Source organism: Paroedura picta, chromosome 7 (genome assembly GCF_049243985.1).
Source record: "Paroedura picta isolate Pp20150507F chromosome 7, Ppicta_v3.0, whole genome shotgun sequence".
NCBI classification, from domain to species: domain Eukaryota; kingdom Metazoa; phylum Chordata; class Lepidosauria; order Squamata; family Gekkonidae; genus Paroedura; species Paroedura picta.
In genome coordinates, this window is record NC_135375.1 from 90,415,070 (window position 1) to 90,432,857 (window position 17,788).

Genomic DNA, 17,788 nt, shown 5'->3' on the forward strand with positions numbered 1-17,788 from the left:
TTGTGTACAAGCTCTTCAGATATATTGAAAGAGAAGTCACCAACGTTTACACATGATTAGTGGGTGAGGTGGATGTTGCCAGGAAAGCTGTCTTCTATGTAAAGGTTGGTCACTTCGGTTTCAATGTAACTGAACACTTACACCAAGAATAAAACATTGTAGGTCTTAAAGGTGCCACTCTTCTGCCACTTCAGACCAACATAGCTACCCACCTGAATTTGCCTTTATTTGCCTCCTTTTGTTGCCAGCTCTTGGGGGACAGATAATTTCTTTCCAAAAGTACCTGCAATGGACTATTTGCCATTATGTTTCCAGTAGATTATCAGGTTGGTTGCACTTCCAGTACAAAGATCTAACAAAAAAAAAAAAAAGAACTCTGACTCGATTTCAAAGCTGTCAGACTTTGATTTGAGAACAACCCTTTTTATCCTAATAAATGGCATCCAATAGAAAGACCTGCAGCCTGCTAGTTAATTTGGTATGCCTGGCAACACCTCCAGCCAGGTGGATGTGATGGTCAGATGAGGTGGGGAAGATCCTCAGCAAGTACAATGGAGTCCACCCTGTAAAGCACCTATTTTCTCCAGATGAACTGGTCTCTGTACTCTAGTGATCGTTTATAATTCCAGGAGATCTCCTTATTAGATCACCAGGTGGTTATAATTCCAGGAGATCTCCTTATTAGATCACCAGGCCTTATTAGATCTCGTTTTGAGGCAAAGGAAACCTGACACTGTACCAGGTAAATATCCTTTTGAGTGACATGTTCCAGGAATAGATACTAACTGGGTATATACTTGCAATAGTTACACATTCAGAGAAAAAATGGTATAATGTCCATTGATTATTTATTGTCTGAAATGTATACTGTATGCTTTTCTCCTTTCTCTACCCTGTTCTTTCCTCACAACTACTGGAATAGTAGTTTTAGTTGACCATTTCAACAGTAAGGCCCTTCCATACTGGCAGCCATTATGAGCTGGGTATTTGTGCAAATGTGATTATGACATCATCAAAATGCCCAGTCAGAAGGTTGCTTAACTGTAGCAGCTGAGGCGACATGGACCCTTAAGGGAAGGACAGGGACATGAGGAGAAAAAGAGGCAGGGGACAACCCCAGAGAGGAATGAGACAGAGATACTAGAGAAGAAGAAAACAAAATATTAACAAATATCTCTAGGTAAAGCATTTGGTGTTGCTTAGCTCTCTTTATGTTGGCGAGTCCTTTATGGTGAACCTCATCCAATATTAAGTATGAAGCATGGCTGAGAATGTGTATATTATGGGTAAGCATTCTGAATCAAAAAGTCTTTTGTCCAACTCTTGCCTCAGCTCTGAACATACTGGGTGGCCTCAGGGAAGACCTCGGGACCACTGAAACACAGGTCTTTGAGGACACATTTCTTGGGATCCTAGGAGTGAAGCCAGGCAAGTCAAATGATTTTAAAATTAGATTGGATCTGAGTGGTGTGGAAAGGCACTGAGGGAATCTGTTTGGGGGCTGGGGCAATTGTGTTTCAAATCCTCCCCCCCCATTATTTCTTCAAGCTACTTTCCTTTCAAGAGAACTTAATTCCTGTCATGGTGCCCCAGTTGGAGAAAAATCGCAGGAGAAAAGTGCTTTTCAGTTGAAAACTGGGAACAGAAATAAGTTTTCAGATCTCTTTCCTGCCTGCCTAAGCTGTACTTCAATTTTCTCTTCTCTGCTGCTTAGGGAATCGGTAGCATGGCAACCCAACAAGAAGACTTAGCAATGATGTCTAATGTAGTCATGTGTTGTTTTATTTATGAGATGGTTAGGAAGCTTTCCAACCAAGTAATAGCTTCCATATTTGCAGTGTCATCCTAAGAGTTAAGGTTCCTCTAAGCTCCTAGACTTAGAGGAAAGGGGTAATTTTGTTTAGGATAGCACCAATGCTGAAGCGTGCTGAATTTGAGTGGATTTCCTGTCCACAAAAACAAACAAAAATCTTTGTGACAAGTCCATGGTGGTCCTGTGAATTTGGGGCAGAGTTACTATTTGAAACAAAGTTTTATGAACAGTATACTGAGGAGGAGGCACTGATACAGGTCAAGATTTACAAGCAAAGATGGTTCTGTACTTCATACTTCAATCTTCTTTGGCATTTTTCAGGTAGTAGTTGAGCTCATGTGAGTTTAGCACCACTGTCATTGTCCCATGTTGGCTAGTTACATTTTCACAAATTTCTGTAAGACTGTCGTTTTATTCTAGGTAAAAGGTAAAGGTAAACGCATCCCCTGTGCAAGCACCAAGTCATGTCTGACCCTTGGGGTGACGCCCTCTAGCTTTTTCATGGCAGACTCAATACAGGGTGGTTTGCCAGTGCCTTCCCCATATTGGTCACCTTGTTGTTATTATCAGTGCAATGCTTTGATTAATCCAAGAATTGTGTGTGTGTGTGTATCATGCACTGTCAAGTCACTTTTGACATGGTGCCCCTGCAAATCAATGTCCTCCAAAATACCCTATTGTTAAAAACAATTCAATTCAATTTATTCCAGTCACCAACCAGTACGAAAACAGTAACAGCTGTAGTTTAAAAAATAAAATATACAATCCAAATTTAAAAACCTTTACATAAACAGTATTTTAGAATTAGTAAAATATTATATAAAAGGATAAAAATTCCAGGTTATAAAAATTCATCCTTACTAAACTTAGTTGCCATTTATAGAGTTTCTCATCTTTCAAACTTGAGCACAGAATCTAGCTAACCAACGTGTCGACTGATGGTTCCTGTCAGAGAGGAGGTAATTTAACCTAGTTGTATTTGATTGCCCTGGAAGCCCTTTTGACAAAGGACTAATAATTTTCATATGAATTTTGCTGTAAAGCAGGCAGTTGAAAAACATATGTTTGTGTCCACTCATGAACAGATATAGAACCCCCATGCATAAGGTATCTTTAAACCGCCCGTGGCGCCGCGGGCGCCACGGACTAAATAAAAGGGTAAGGGGTTCTAGGGCGGGATGTGTCCGTGATGAGGAAGGGTCCGGATTGGAACCTTCCTCCTGACAGACAATCGGAGGGATCAATCGGCAGGCGCGCAGCGCCTGCCGATTGGTCCCTCCGATTCCCAGCCCCAGCAACTGTGAGCCGCGCGCAGCGCGGCTCGCAGTTGCTGGGGCTGGCCTGGAGCGTCGGAGGCGCGAAGCGCCTCCGACACTCCAGGCCAGCTGCAAGGGAGCCCCCGCCAGCCTGCGCCGCCACCCGCCGCCACAAGACGCCCCCCCCGCCTCGCTGCAGCCGCCGCCCGCCCCGCCTGCACGGAGCCGGGACAGCCAGCCTGAGTACCGTGGGGCAGCGGCGACGCCCACCTGACACCACAAGCTGCCGAAGCCGCGCGAGAGGAGCCATGCCGGCTGCGCAACGCTCAGCTCACCCCGTCCCACCGAGCTGCAAGTGGCAGCCTCGACATCGCGCTGGAGCGGCGCCTCCGCCCACCCTGTCCACCCGACGTCCGAACCTGCCCCAGCCGCGCCGGGGGAGCTGCGCTGAGCGCCTCAACACTCCACCAACCAGCTCTCTCCTGCCCTCCAGCTCGGCTGCCTGTGGTTCCTGTGGCTGGCGGGGGCTCCCTGCCCGGTGCCCTGAGGCGGCAAGAGACGCGACGCTGCTTCCCGGGGGGGGGGAGAGTCCCGGGGATAGCTTCCCCATGCTCCCACAGCACAACCGCCCCCTCCCTAGGTGTGCTCCGTGCCAAGGGAGGGCCCTTTTCACGCCCGTTTATTTCCCCTGCTCCACAGGCTCCAGCCTGAGGTGCGCAGCGACAGAACGCACGTGGCCCCATGCCTGACGAGGATGGGCTGTCAGACCCAGGAGACGGGGGGGGGATACTCTCTTGGAAAGCCATGCCCAGCCCCTGCTGTCCGACTTCCCAGACAGGCAGGGCTGCTAGAATCCCCCCCCCTCGAGGCAGAGATCCGTGCCCAGAGATCCACAGCATGACTCACCCTGCTTCAGAGGCACAAGGCTGAGCTGCACGCAGAAAGCGAGAGAGCAGGACATATTTACACCAACTGCAGAACTCGCGGGGCTTTAAGACCCAGGGGACACTTACTGGTGGGGGCAGGAGAAAGAGAGGGCTGCCGGGAGACAGGGATTTTCACCCAGCTACACAGGCACAGCTCAGTTCAACAGAGAGAGAAAGACACAAACCTCACACAGGACAAGACAGGTACACAGACAGACCACCAGGCATGGGAGGAGAAATTTGCTTTCACTTTGCTCAAAGATAAGCAGCCTATGGAGAGGGCAAGTCATGCAGGGAAGGCAGGCTTGGAGATGGCGAGCCACGCCTTCTCCTGCCACTAGGAACTGCCTGCAGGGACTACCCTCCCTCCAACAAATGCCAACCCTCACCCCTGCTCGAAGAAAACATGCCACCTCCTCTCCAACTCTCCCTGCCCCTGCTTGGGTCACTGGGGGTGGGGGGCATTGCTCTCTCTCTCTCTCTCCCTCTCTCCATTTCTCTCTTTCCATGTCATTCTCTCCCTGCCTTTCTCACCCTCTCTTTCTCCCCATATTTCACTTTCTCTCCTGTCTTTCTCCTTTTTCCTCCCATTCTTGCTTCCTTTTTATCTTAACTACTTTCCTTTCTCTCACTCATTTCTCTGACCTCCCCCAATGCTAGCGCCCGTTGTATTTTGGACTACAACGGGCTATTAATCTAGTTTTCTTATATTTCCCTTCCAGAACTGTGGACAGCTCCTTGGTTAGTATAAATGCCTTTTTAGATCTATTGGAATCAAGGAAATATAAATAAGCTGCAGGTCCAGAAATGCATTCAATGTTATCAAAAGAAATAAACCCTGGTGGTTCCCAACATGTCTGTCTTTCTGTATCTGTCATTCTCTGCTTAAAAGCTAATTTTGCCCTTTTGATTCCCAAAATTAAGAGTTCTTGAGGGGAGAAGCCCAGTTTTTGAAGAGAGCTCAGGACTGTCTTTTGCCAGTCAGGTTGGAATTTGTCATGCATTCCTAGGGGAAATAGGTAACGGGAGTTGATATAACCTCTCAGCCACTTAAAAACTGACAGCATATAGTTTGTAGCCTCAATGTTTAACATGCCAGTTTCCAGTCTGATCCATGAGTTAGATACATACTCACTGAATCAGTCCATCTCAAGTTGTATCTTCTTCGTTTCCCACTGCCTTCTCACTTCCTAGCACCGTCCAGTTACTCTTGATTTCTCATGTGACCGAAGTATGATTGTCTTAGTTTAATCATTTTAGCTGCTCGGAGAGAGCTCTGGATTTATTTTCTCTAGAACCCACTTATTTATATTTTGGTAGTCATATCTGGAAAATTCTCCTCCAACATCACATTTCAAATGAATTAACTTTCCTCCTTTCTTCATTGCCCAAATTTCATACCCATACATAGTAATGGGGAATTCTTTAATATGAATTATCTTAATCTTGGTTGCCAGCAACACATCCATACACTTAAGGATCCTTTTTAGTTCCTTCATGGCTGGCTTTCCTGGTCTTAAGTCTCTTGTTGGTTGCAGTCTTCCTTTTGTTAGATGATTGACCCAAGGAATAGAAAATCTTGGAACAATTTTGGTCTTTTTGATGTTTATCTGCAATCCTGTTTTGGCACTTTCAGTTTTAACCTTCATCGGTAGTCATTTTAAGTCACTAATTTTCTGCCAGTAATATAATGTTGTTAGAATATCTCAAATAGGTAATGTTCCTTCCACCAATGCATCAAAATTGAATCCAGTTTTACTTACGATACATTCTGCATACAGACGGAAAAGAGTGGAAGATACAATATATTCTTGTCTGACCCCCTTGTCAATTGGAAATTATTAGGTATGTTCCTCTATATTTTGAGTTAACAGTAACCTCTTGTACTGAGTACAAGTTGCTCATCAGAACAATGAGATATTGTGGTACACCTGTTTCTTTTTAAACCTTTCAAAGCTGTTCATGTTCTACACAGGCAAAAGCTTTGCTGTAATCTATAAAGCACAAACTAGTCTTCTGAAATTCTCTCATATACTCCAGTATCTTTACACAGCCCGTGGCGCCACGGGCGCCGCGGACTGAATAAAGCTGTAAGGGCTTAGGGGGAGGAGTTAGGGCAGGCTCTGTCCGGGATGAGGAAGGGTGCCGATGGACTCAAATTTTGTTGTGCTACATCAGACCAACACCGTTACCCACTTTAAAAACTGTCATCAGGGTGTTTTAAAAACAGTTACTATGTGTCTTGCATGGGTCTAGTTTTTATTTTAAAAATTGCTTAGGTTTAACTCATACAATGCATAGACTTTGGTTTTTGTCAGGGGTGAAAGAAATTTCTTACTGGTTCTTTTTCTCTTCGGGGTTTCAAAGGAGAAACTGGAGGTACGTATCAGCTTTCTTACCGACACTTTGTACTGACTTGCACTAGTTTACCTTTACCCTGTCTTTTGGGCAGGTGTGACCGTGACCTACCAAGGATGTTGTTGCAAGATAGGAGGAGGTGGACACCAGGAAGGGGGAAGCTGCAGTGCTCTGATGATTGGGAAAGTGGACATGGGGAGGGGGCTGAGGCAGCCAGGGTCCTGACCTGCCCACCACAATGGTGCAATACCATTGGGGTGTGTGGGAGGCAGGGCCCCAGGCAAGGGCTGTTTAGGGGCCTCATGCTGACCTGTTTTTGGCCATCATCAGAAATACTCATCCACTCACCTGTCCCTTCTTTTAGGTTGGGACAGAGGTGTTTCCTTGTTAGACATAGCGTTGTGAAAGTTTTGGGGTTCTGAAAGTGATTATCTGTCACTGCTAGGAGTTTGGGCAATGGAGTGGATCCTTTGGAATGGAGACCAAGCCTGTATTCTGGACTCCCACATTGAGGGGGCCCCATATTTATAACAACAAATAGATTTCCCCATGGGAGGGGCATGGGCATGCCCAGGCATGGGCTGCCAGTTGGTGGGGGACTATGAAGAAACCTCTTCATGACTCCTTTGAGTATGAAAAGCAGGGCATAAAAATCAATTTTTCTTTTCCCTGTCACTTGTAAATCAGCTGTAATTCCAGGAGATTTTCAGACCCCATATGGAAGTTGGCAGGCCTAAACAGTTATTCCACGTGGAAAAATCTCAATAGCAGAAACAATATATATCTAGGTTGATAATGTTTGAAACAACCTCTGCAAGCTGAGAAGCACTCTGATTTCCGCCACCAAACCCATGTTTGTTGGCGGGACATTTTACTACCTCAAAATACACTGGTATTTCTCTTTGGGGTACTGAATTCACTACAAACACAGTCTTGCAAGATTGTCAGTTAATGAAAGACTATCTGTCCTGGGGCCTCTGTTGTTCAACATATTTATAAATGATTTGGATGAGGGATTAGAGGGGATACTTATCAAATTTGCAGATGATACTAAACTAGGAGGGGTAGCAAACATAACTGAAGACAGCAACAGAATACAGGATGATCTTGATAGGCTCAAGAAGTGGGCTAAACTGAATAAAATGAAGTTAAATAGGGACAAATATAAAGTTCTGCATTTAGGTAGGAAAAACCAAATACACCAATATAAGATGGGGTAGACTTGTCTTGGCAGTAGCATGTGCAAAAAGGATCTAGGAGTCTTAGTAGACCATACATTGAACATGTGTCAGCAGTGTGACTCAGTGGCTAAAAAGGCAAATGGGATTTTGGGCTGTATCAAACCAAGTATCGTGTCCAGATCACGGGAGGTGATGGTACCACTTTACTCTGCTCTGGTTCAGCCTCACGTGGAGTACTGTGTTCAGTTTTGGGCTGAAGAGGGATGTTGACAAACTGGAACGTGTCCAGAGGAGGGCAACAAAGATGGTGAGGGGTTTGGAGACCAAGGCATATGAAGAAAGTCTGGGGAAGGTTGGTCTGTTTAGCCTAGAGAGGAGACGACTGAGAGGGGATCTTATAACCATTTTCAAATATTTAAAAGGGTGCCATATGGAGGATATGGCTCTCTCTTGCTCTTGTTGTAGTGACTGATAATTGCTCTCTCTTGCCCCAGAGGGACAGACCAGAACGAATGGGATGAAATTAATTTAAAAGAAATTCCATCTAAACATCCGGAAGAAGTTCCTGACAGTTAGAGCGGTTTCTCAGTGGAACAGGCTTCCTCTGGAGGTGGTGGGTTCTCCATCTTTGGACATTTTTAAACAGAGGCTAGATAGCCATCTGATGGAGAGGCTGATTCTGTGAATGCAAAGGGGTGGCAGGTTACAGTAGATGAGCGATTGGGATGTGAGTGTCCTGCATAGTGCAGGGGGTTGGTCTAGATGATCCATGATGTCCCTTTCAACTCTATCATTCTATGATTTGTGGGTGATGGAACACGTGCAAAAAGCTGAGTTTCAAACTATAATTAAAAATGGGGAATGACAGCTCAACAGCTGTTACTGGTAAACACATTTAAAGCTTGGATGGCAAATATAGCACAGAGATTGGAAAACCCATCTTCAGACTGGGTACGTGTATGTGTATGAGAAAGAGAGAGATCAAACTGTCCAACATTCAAATAGGAATGTTGTGACTCAGCAAGCCGAGTTAGGGGTTTCTGAATGGGCCAAGATAACTCAGTAAGGTTCCTGCAAAACTACCCTCTGAGCTTCTTTAATTTCTTGGATGCTCCCATTGACATTAGCATGTTGGAAGAAAGTGCCACTAAAGTTCTGAGGGATTTACTGCAAAAAATGCTCCACAAGAGCCTCTTTGAAATGTAAAACTGAAAATTATTATATGCGGCATAGTCTAATGAAAATGTTAATTTTGAAGAGGTTTGAACAGAGGATGTTTGGCAGTGGTGGGGAGATACTGTTTCCTACAGAAACTTGCACACTGTGAAGCTGCTGACAAAGAAGATTATAGCAGACGTATTTTCCCCATTCCATTTCAGCAGTTACAGAAGGCTAGGAGTGGATTGGGCTGCCAGCTGCTCCCAGCAAATCAATTCATAGTCTACCCGGGAAGGAGACTCTATGGTTTGACCATGGAGGGTTTTTTTTCCCTCCAAATTCTAGAGTACCCCCCAACACCACAAAGTCACTTCCAGCATGCCTGTCTCCACTCACAAAATGTTGCTGGGATTTCAGGATGTGGTCTGCAACTCTAGGACAGAGCACCTGCCTTCTATAAGAGATTCTTCTTGCTGTCGGAGGTTCTTTTACTCCAGTCCAAAATTCTGGGGATAGATTGCAGAGAAAATGGTGCTCTGCTTATGCCTAGAGGTACTCCTTGTTTTATTATTTATATGTGTTCAATGGTTTCATACATTTAGAGTTCCTGATCAAAGCCTACCAAGATCAGGGCATAAGAGTCATCCATATACAAGTGTCATTTAAGCAGCAAAATACTGAAGATGCAATCCATGCCTCTTCTCTTGATGTGCATTAAGTAACGAAGATAACATGACAGAAATCAGAATCCAAGAATATTCTCTTCATTCCTACCTTAAATAGTGCAACCTATTTTATTCAGTTATATTTCAGTTGGCCAGCAGTCATGCGAAGGTTGATCTCCAAAAGGAGATCCATTATAATTAATCCATTATTTTACTGGGAAATGTAGCTAAAGGAGACAGCACATACCCAAGGATTATCCTTAAAATCCTAAAAAATGGTGTAGTATTGAAATCAATACTTTTCCCCTCCAAAAAATAATGTTTGAGAAATAATAAAAGTAGATTAAAAAATAAGAATGGATGTGTGGGGAGAGAAAATGCAAACATGCAACCCAGTCAGATAGTTTCCCCTCACCGTTCTGTAGAAGGCAGTTTTGAGAGTTGATATGTGGCCTCACACCAGGACTGTGACTAGACCCCAGCACCACTGCCAGTAGAGCCTGAGTCTTAACTTCATTGCCTATGGAGCATTGGCCATCTTTCCTACTTTACTTTCAGCCACCTGCCTCCTCTTCAGGAGTACAGAAGGAGGTGGTAGAAATTCTGCTGTTTGGTGAGGACTGGTCTAATTGCCCTCCAGACCCTTTGAACAGCAAACTATAAACCTTCATGACTTATAGAAGCAACACTAAAATCAGTGAAAACATGGATCACTTATGACATCTAATAAACAATGTGATAAATGATGTGTGGAGGGGAGACTTGTCTGCACTAAGCCAAAATCTTTCTCCCCCTCGCCTGTGAGACAATTGGAGCCTCCTTCTCCAACATGTGGCTGCCGCTGGAGAAGGGATCAGTGCCCACAGAGTTCCAGTCCTGTTGTAACTACTAAGAGAGTCACATGGCTGCCACCAATACAAGTTCCATGTATTCCTTAGCATCTTTTGAGATCAAAACAGGTTGCACTGTGTCGTCCTGTCCCCCCCCCCCCAATATAGGAAGTGAAATAAATAGCAGATAGAAGCGGGCCTTTTTAAAGTTTGGGCACTTAAGTTCCACTGGATGATTTTTGTTGATGCAATTTGTTTTCTTTCTGGCCCCTACTGAAGACCGATTCTTTCAGGTGTCCTGTGAGCTTGTTTAGTTTGGTCTTCCCTTCTACTGCACTGTTATATGCATTAAAATTTAATTCTGCTTCCTCCCTGGCTTAATTGTGGGTGCAATGTTTTCTTATTTTTCCCTTGATCTTTTATGTGGATTTATGTGCTATTGTTGTGGATCAAATGATTTCTGTTAGGCAGAATGACAAGGAGTTTTCTAGCTGAGGGGCAAGAGATCAGTGTTGTATACCACATCAGTAAATGTGCTAAACTCTGCTGGAATTTCTGGTGAGGACAGCATTTCTGAGTAGTTCATTATGTATTGTTTCAGTGCTATGCAATGACAGTGACACAGTGTGATTGTGGAAGTCATATCCCCTTGGTCTATGGTGCTAAGCATTTTCTGGTGGCAGTCACCCTGTGAGATGGGTCACGTCACAGTCTTATCCTGATATGGGGGGCAAGGTTTGTTTGAATAATTCCTTAAAATATAACTACAGCACAGAAAGTTGCTACTTTAGTTATTGCAGCTAAAAGCAGTACAGGCAATCAGGCTGTCTGATAAATGCATTTTTTTACACTTAATTGTGTATCTGTTGAATACTACCCCCCCCCAATACTATATTGTCCCTTTCCAATGCTTCCATTGTAACAAAGGGTTTCAACCACTGAGCATTACTGTCTAATCCTATGCAATCTCACTCCAGTCAAAAGCCACTGAAATCAGTAAGTCTAGATTTGCAATAACTATCTTCCTCCCGCCCTTGCCTCCACCAGACTCAAGTTGTATTGCGGAAATAATATATTTTATTTTGTTCAATACTATAAGGCCCTCATAAACGTAGCACATTTTCAATAATCAGGATATATGCCTACTTTGATTAAGAGATATCATCAAAGAGAATGTGTACATATAAGTGTTTATATGGATGGGACTCATCTTTTTTTCTTATTTGTTAGATTATGGCATCATCCAATGAAGAGCTTAATTCTGACAACAGCTTTTCATCTGAGACTGGGACAGGAAATGAGAACATGGCCATGGCAACGGACGGCCCTTCAGACTCACGGTGTCCTATCTGTTTGGAAAGAATCCGGAACGTGGCGTTCTTGAATCCCTGCTTCCATAGATTCTGTTATCGTTGTATCCTAGAGTGGTCAGACAGGAAAGCCGAGTGCCCACTTTGTAAGCAGCGTTTCCACTCCTTCTTTCACACCATAAAGTCTGACACTGATTTTGAAGAATACATTATACGCTTTGAGAATGCGTCCTATGGCACATGTGGGGAGAGGTCAGCAGTGGCTGAAGGACTCGAGTCACTGCTAGACACCGGGATCTTGTACGAAGGATACCCAGGTCTCCACTCTCAAGCTAGGATGGGAACGCTTGATAAACTAATGAGACATCTGGGAATCAGGAGGTCATCTCACCCAGCAGGAATATCCCTTGGGCAAGTTCGAGAACAAGTTACAATTAAGTTCAGAAGGGCTCTTTATCGATCTGGAGTGCGTGTCAGAAATGTCCAAAGCGGAGGGTTTTATAGGGACATATCCGCAAACTTTTTCCACAGGAACCCAGTCCGTCTTAACAGGCTAGTTCCTTGGCTGAAACGTGAGCTGAGAGTGCTCTGTGGTACACACGCATCCTTGATCAACAATATACAGCACATCATTTTGAATAACATAACCATCTATGATATAGACAGCCAAGCGTTTGCTGATATTATGCACCCGCATTTGCTCCATTACACCAATCACTTCATGCATGAATTCATTAATTTCGCCCGTTCCCCTTTCAACATTAAGGCCTATGACTGGCGAGCCACTTACGACATCCCCTTTCCTATGCATGACGACAGTTTCCAATCTTATTCATCACTTACTACATCATCTTCAGAAGAAGAGGAGGAAGAGGAGGAGGAGGAGGAGGAGGTAGATTTGGAAACTGAAGTGACTGAGGACGAGGACGAGGACGAGGAGGAGGAAGAATCAGCAACAAGTTTTGAGGCAGCATCATGGGATGAGGACATTTTAGGTTCAATCAGTTTAGGTTCAGACCATAGCGTGGAGGAGTATTTTCTGCCTTTTGGATCTTCAGATAGAGAACTTGTTAGAAGTGAAGACAACATGCATGTATTTTTTCAAGCGGATACACATTTAGGTGCACACAACAGACACTGCCCACTGCACAAATGTGTCCTTGATCAGATAGAAGAGAGTACACCGATGCTCTGCAAATCTATCCCCAGTTGCATGGAGAATGCGCAACACGACATTGAGAATGTTGACGATGGAGAAGTGAGCTCTGAGGAGAAGGGCTTAAGAAGTCACAGCTTTGATGTTGGCACTGAGAGTAGAGCTTCAGCTGTCTCTCATGCTGGGCAGCTTGCCGGCAGTAATCAAGCGCCTGAGCCTTTGCAGACCCCGTCTCAACAGCAACAAACAGACAGCGTAGACCAGACACCATTGCAAGAAAATAACCCCGTGAGCACAAAGCTGATCCATCATGCAGGGGACGAGATTATCGTCATTGAGGTGCTGCAGCCCAAAGCAGAAGATGTTTTGGTTATTGAGCACATTGAGCTGAAAACGAGAGAGACGAACAGACCTGATCAGCAGCTGTGGCAAAACGAAGGCATAGCTAGCTCTGCAGGACTGCCATCCTCCATGGAAGGCATACCACGTGGTTCAGCTAACCAGAGGGAAGCTGGATGCTTTTCATACAGCAGAAGACCCTGACTGGCACACTGTCAAAGCCGATTCCGTAACCCACAAGGGAACCCTGTTAAATCGTTCTCTTATTGAGGTTATTCATGTTACACTCAATCCAATAAATTCATATATATGAAAAAAAAATGTATTGGACGTATGATAACAGACACCTGAAGCAAAACACTGATGAACAAAGGGTTAAACTAGAGAATAAGTGTGACAGGTTGGGGATTCCCTGACCTCATTTGCATCACACACAACATCAGGGAATTTACGCTCCCAAGTACAGCAGGACCAGGGCCATCCTGAGGGGCTTCAGGCTTCCTTCCTGTGCCTCTTTTCTGAGCCAAAGGAGCTGGAGGCAGAGAGGGCTATGTGCTTTGCTGTTAGACAGGAAGTGTTGCAGTCAGTATATATGGAGTTCCACCATGGGAACAAACAGTCCCCTGTTTCATCTGAGGAAAATGCCACAAGAGGGAAGACAGAGGCGCACACCCTGCACTTGCGAGCTGAAACTTTGGGGATGTTAATTCCATCATATGAGCATTATGATCCCAAAATAAAACAGTGCAGAACTAGCCACTGTAATGTAAACAATGGGTTGTGTACATACAACCATCAAAGCAAGAGCCTGCAGATGTGGTTTTTCCTCACATTCCCGTTTTGATCCTCAGATGAAGATGGAGGACCCACAAGGACAAACAAACTACATGGGCTGGAGGACTGCAATGAAGGGGAGAAACTGAGCTATGTCGCCCCTCCCCCTCTCTTTACTCTCCGCAACAAGAAGAGGGATTTTGCCCAGTTTCTCTTTCTCAACGCAGTCATCCTACCCAACATGCTTTTTGTCCACATGACTCCAAGCATAATCTTTCCAGGAGGCCAGTAGGGGAAGTCCCATTCATGTCTGTGGGGTTTTCATTGTGTAACCTGCCATGAGCCGGCTTTCCAGGAGTGGTGGGAAACAAGTCTAAATATTAATACTACTACTAATAATATTCCACGCCAGCTGTGCTCAAGATCCAGCAGCTAAAGGACTATCACTTTCATCCTCCTGTTGCCTTTTTATACCAACAATGGCCACTTAATAGCAAAACCATTCCCAAGGTGAAAACACTACCACTGTTCATCTTTTGTAAGGTCTTCAGATACATTCACATTTATTTCCCATCACGCTGTATCGGTGCTTCTCCTTTTCTCAATTTATCACCTGCATTTCTCCCAACCCTTTCATCAAATAGCTGACTCATCTTAGTCTCCTTGTAAGCCTTGTTTGAACAGGAATGTTATCATCCATAATTCAGCTGGTTTCTAGCCATCTATCCCTTCCGCATGATGTAGCTGTTGTAATCTCTATACTTTGTTTTCAGAGAAAATGGACAGACTCTGCTCATACACATCCATGGCATAGCATAGTGTTCACTATTTCATAGTTAAAAATACAGACAGCCCTGTTGCCAAGTAGCTAGATGGTTCTCAGGTGTGGCTTCTTCATGATGACACTTTGAGGGGACAGGTTTAGGAGATCAGGACACTGGTTCCAATATAATCCAGATTATGAAGGTACCAGGGGCAGATTTGAACTTAAATTTCATATGATTTCCTTTTTAAAGCATGCTCAGTAAACATCTGTTGTGATCTTAAAAACAGCCTAAAGCAAAGGGGGTGGGGTAGGCTTTTTGATGCCTCAAGCAGGAGATATTGAACATTTTCAGTATCAGGGATATATCCCCCCCCCCCCAACTCTGTGAATACAGGAGTCAAATCTACGTTAGTTATTAAATGAACAAAAAAACCTAGCACTGAAGTATTCATTTGTAAATTAGTTCTGACTTCAAGAGAATGATCTCTCACTGTTTCTGGGTCATTTCTTCTGAATACTGGAATAAAGTGACCTTGCAACTTGCAAGGCAAGAAAAAAAAGTTTACAGAATACTTCTAGGCACATTCAAAAAGAAATTCCATAGAGATCCATAGAATCTACCCTGTGCACATAGATTCACATTCTTCTAATTCTGATATGCATCACTTTACCTCAGTTGATGGCACTTAGGGCCTAATTCTACATACAGCGTGCCTTGTTCACGGTCTTCCAATCAGACATGCATTGCAAGTTCCCAATCAGAAACTCAGTTCCCAGGTTGACGAGAGCCCAGGTTAGATCGTGACCAGGGCACATGGGGAAAGGATGCTTATGCTTTCAAAAATGAGCAGTTTTGCCAACCTGAAAGTTCCGGAGGGGTGCAGTTTCCCACACTGGAGAAATCAGTGTCTTACATCAGTGTATGCAGAGCCCCCATTGGGCAAATGGCACCTCCAAGGGGCCATTTCAGGCTGCAAATACTGCATGGGGGGGAATAATAATAATTATTATTACTATTATTTTATAGCCTAGATTTCCCAGTTGGCTCAGAACAGGTAGCCATAGAATAAAATATATGAAATGATATACATACATAAAATAATTACTATATAAATTTAAGTTAAATTATATTAAAAGCTGCCACGCTACAGAGGGAGACTATATTGGACAGACTGAAACGTTACGAGTGGGATTCTTACGCAGGGAGACCAGCATTTTCTCAATGTTAATTTCCAGGCCTCTGCCACAGTCTTGATGGAGCAGCTGTCTTACAGGAACTCCGGAGTGGTTTCTACATACAGCACTGTTCCAATCCGCACTAGGCCCTCTTTGCCAGGGAAATGAATTCCCAGTGGGGAACTTGTACCACATGTCTGATTGAAAGTGCTTGCGGCAGACCCAGACACGACACAAGGGCTGTGAACTGTGTAGCTAGGCCCTTAATCTTCCTCACCAGAGCAGCTTTGAAACGATGCCATGCCTGGCGTGGCAGAGATCTCTTCTCTCCCTCTCCAGTCAATGTGACTCCAGATCATCAGTCTTCCCTCACTGCTTAGTGGCTCAATAATCTCCCTGCCTCCCCATTTCCTTCTCTGTTGGGCAGAGATTTCTGTGAATGTCACACCGTAGGTGTCACACTAGAGACCTCATCCTGCACATTAACCATTATAGAACACTTATGCTTACTTTGATGCAGTCTTGTCTCTTGTAGGAAAGAAAAGAGCATGCCCTTTTCACTCCCTGCAATGAAAAGACCAAATGAGAGGAAAGGAAGTCCCTGGCTCCATCTTCTGCTTTAGATGTTGATGAAAACATGGATGGAATATTAGCAAGTTCCTTTGTTCCACATTGGGATAGTAACAGGAAAAGAAACATATTTCACAACAAATGCTTCCTGACCACACTGAAAACTATTGTTATATTACCCAAGATAAGGATGATCATTCTAAAAGTCCAGAATTCTTAGATAGTTACATAATGATATTTACATTGTGTGGAGGCTTTTAATCCTATTGTACGAGAATTCTAGAAACAGCAAATGTCCATCTGTGATACAAAACCCTTTAAGCTGAATTTAGAGTGGTATCCCAGACAGCCAATGAAAATACAGCAGTCAAACTCAGTCAAACAAGTTGCCTTAACTTTCCCCCTGCTTCCTAAGAGTCTAAAACCATAAAGTGGCTATAACAGAGTTAGCGGGTTCAATTCTGAATTCCAACTGGGCTTGCTCACTATTTGCCACAATACAAGCTGAATTCTCTAAATGACCAATTAATTCACCGTATTCCTGTGTCATCCTGACAGATGAGTTTTCATGGCTCCCTGGATTTTCTCTTTCAGTGTGTTTGAGACATTTTAGTAACAGATACTTGGCAAAAAAACACAAATCCCACATCGTGCAATTTTAACATTTCACACCATTATTCTAAAGGTGACAGCGAAATTGCTTGAACAATTTGCTGTTAATGCTGCAGTGGGTAATGGAATCAGGGGGAAATAATGTGAGAATGTGTGTATATATATATATTTATTTAGATAGATATATATATAAACTTTTCAGAAAAGACAGCTTATAGTAATGCCTTTTGACTAGGCTTCATATTTTGAACCTGTAGATTTCATTTAGGAAAATGGACTTCTGCTGGATAAGATTAAGGGGACAGGGTCAAGAAAGAAGTTAAGCAGCAATTTATTTCCTCCACAGTCCTAACATTTGGCTTGTTCCTTAAATTTAGAAATTGTCTATATCACACTACAATAGAGGGGGGGAAATTAAGAGTCAAAAGGTCAGACTTCATTTCGTTCTCTAGGCAGTCAATCATGTACTCTTTGATAACCAAACTGTCCAGATTAATGAGATCTTTCACCAAGGTTCCATGAGAAGTCCTGATGAGCACACAGGAGACTAGAGTTAGACTATTTATTTCAGAGAGAGAGAGAGAGAGAGATTCTCTGTTTAATTAACTAGAGTTCTGTAAGTTTCTCAAGGCTATCAATTCCATGTCTTCTTTGTGAGTTTCCAGAGACTGGTTGGTTACTGTTGTCAGCGTGGAAGATCCATTAAGGCAGCCCTTAAGTATCTTTAATGTTCCTCCACTAGATAAACCCTGCCTATATACAGGCAACTAGATGTCAGGGAGAAGGATAGACTGTTAAAAGAATGAGTTGGATCTTCCGCCCCTCATAAATGAGTATACAATGCAGTTGGAAATCATACATCTCAAATACAGCTTTATCATCTAAGTAAGAACTAGGC

At 43.8% G+C, this 17,788-nt stretch overlaps 1 protein-coding gene and 1 long non-coding RNA gene across 4 annotated transcripts in view; one reads left to right on the forward strand and one right to left on the reverse strand.

The window, feature by feature from the left end:
- LOC143841269 (uncharacterized) overlaps positions 1-17,788 on the reverse strand; it is a 142,731-nt gene that overhangs the window by 35,274 nt on the left and 89,669 nt on the right. The window lies entirely within an intron of this gene.
- Positions 1,029-13,310, forward strand: LOC143841265 (E3 ubiquitin-protein ligase Topors-like). Of its 3 annotated transcripts, XM_077345353.1 has the most exons (3): positions 1,029-1,180; positions 1,333-1,428; positions 11,418-13,310. In XM_077345353.1, exon 3 carries the CDS (start codon positions 11,421-11,423, stop codon positions 13,194-13,196), a length of 1,776 nt encoding a protein of 591 aa, XP_077201468.1. In that variant the 5' UTR covers positions 1,029-1,180; positions 1,333-1,428; positions 11,418-11,420; the 3' UTR covers positions 13,197-13,310. The 3 variants fall into 3 exon arrangements, with proteins under 3 accessions (XP_077201468.1, XP_077201466.1, XP_077201467.1); XM_077345351.1 differs by lacking the exon at positions 1,333-1,428 and having other exon boundaries at positions 1,029-1,286; XM_077345352.1 differs by lacking the exon at positions 1,333-1,428.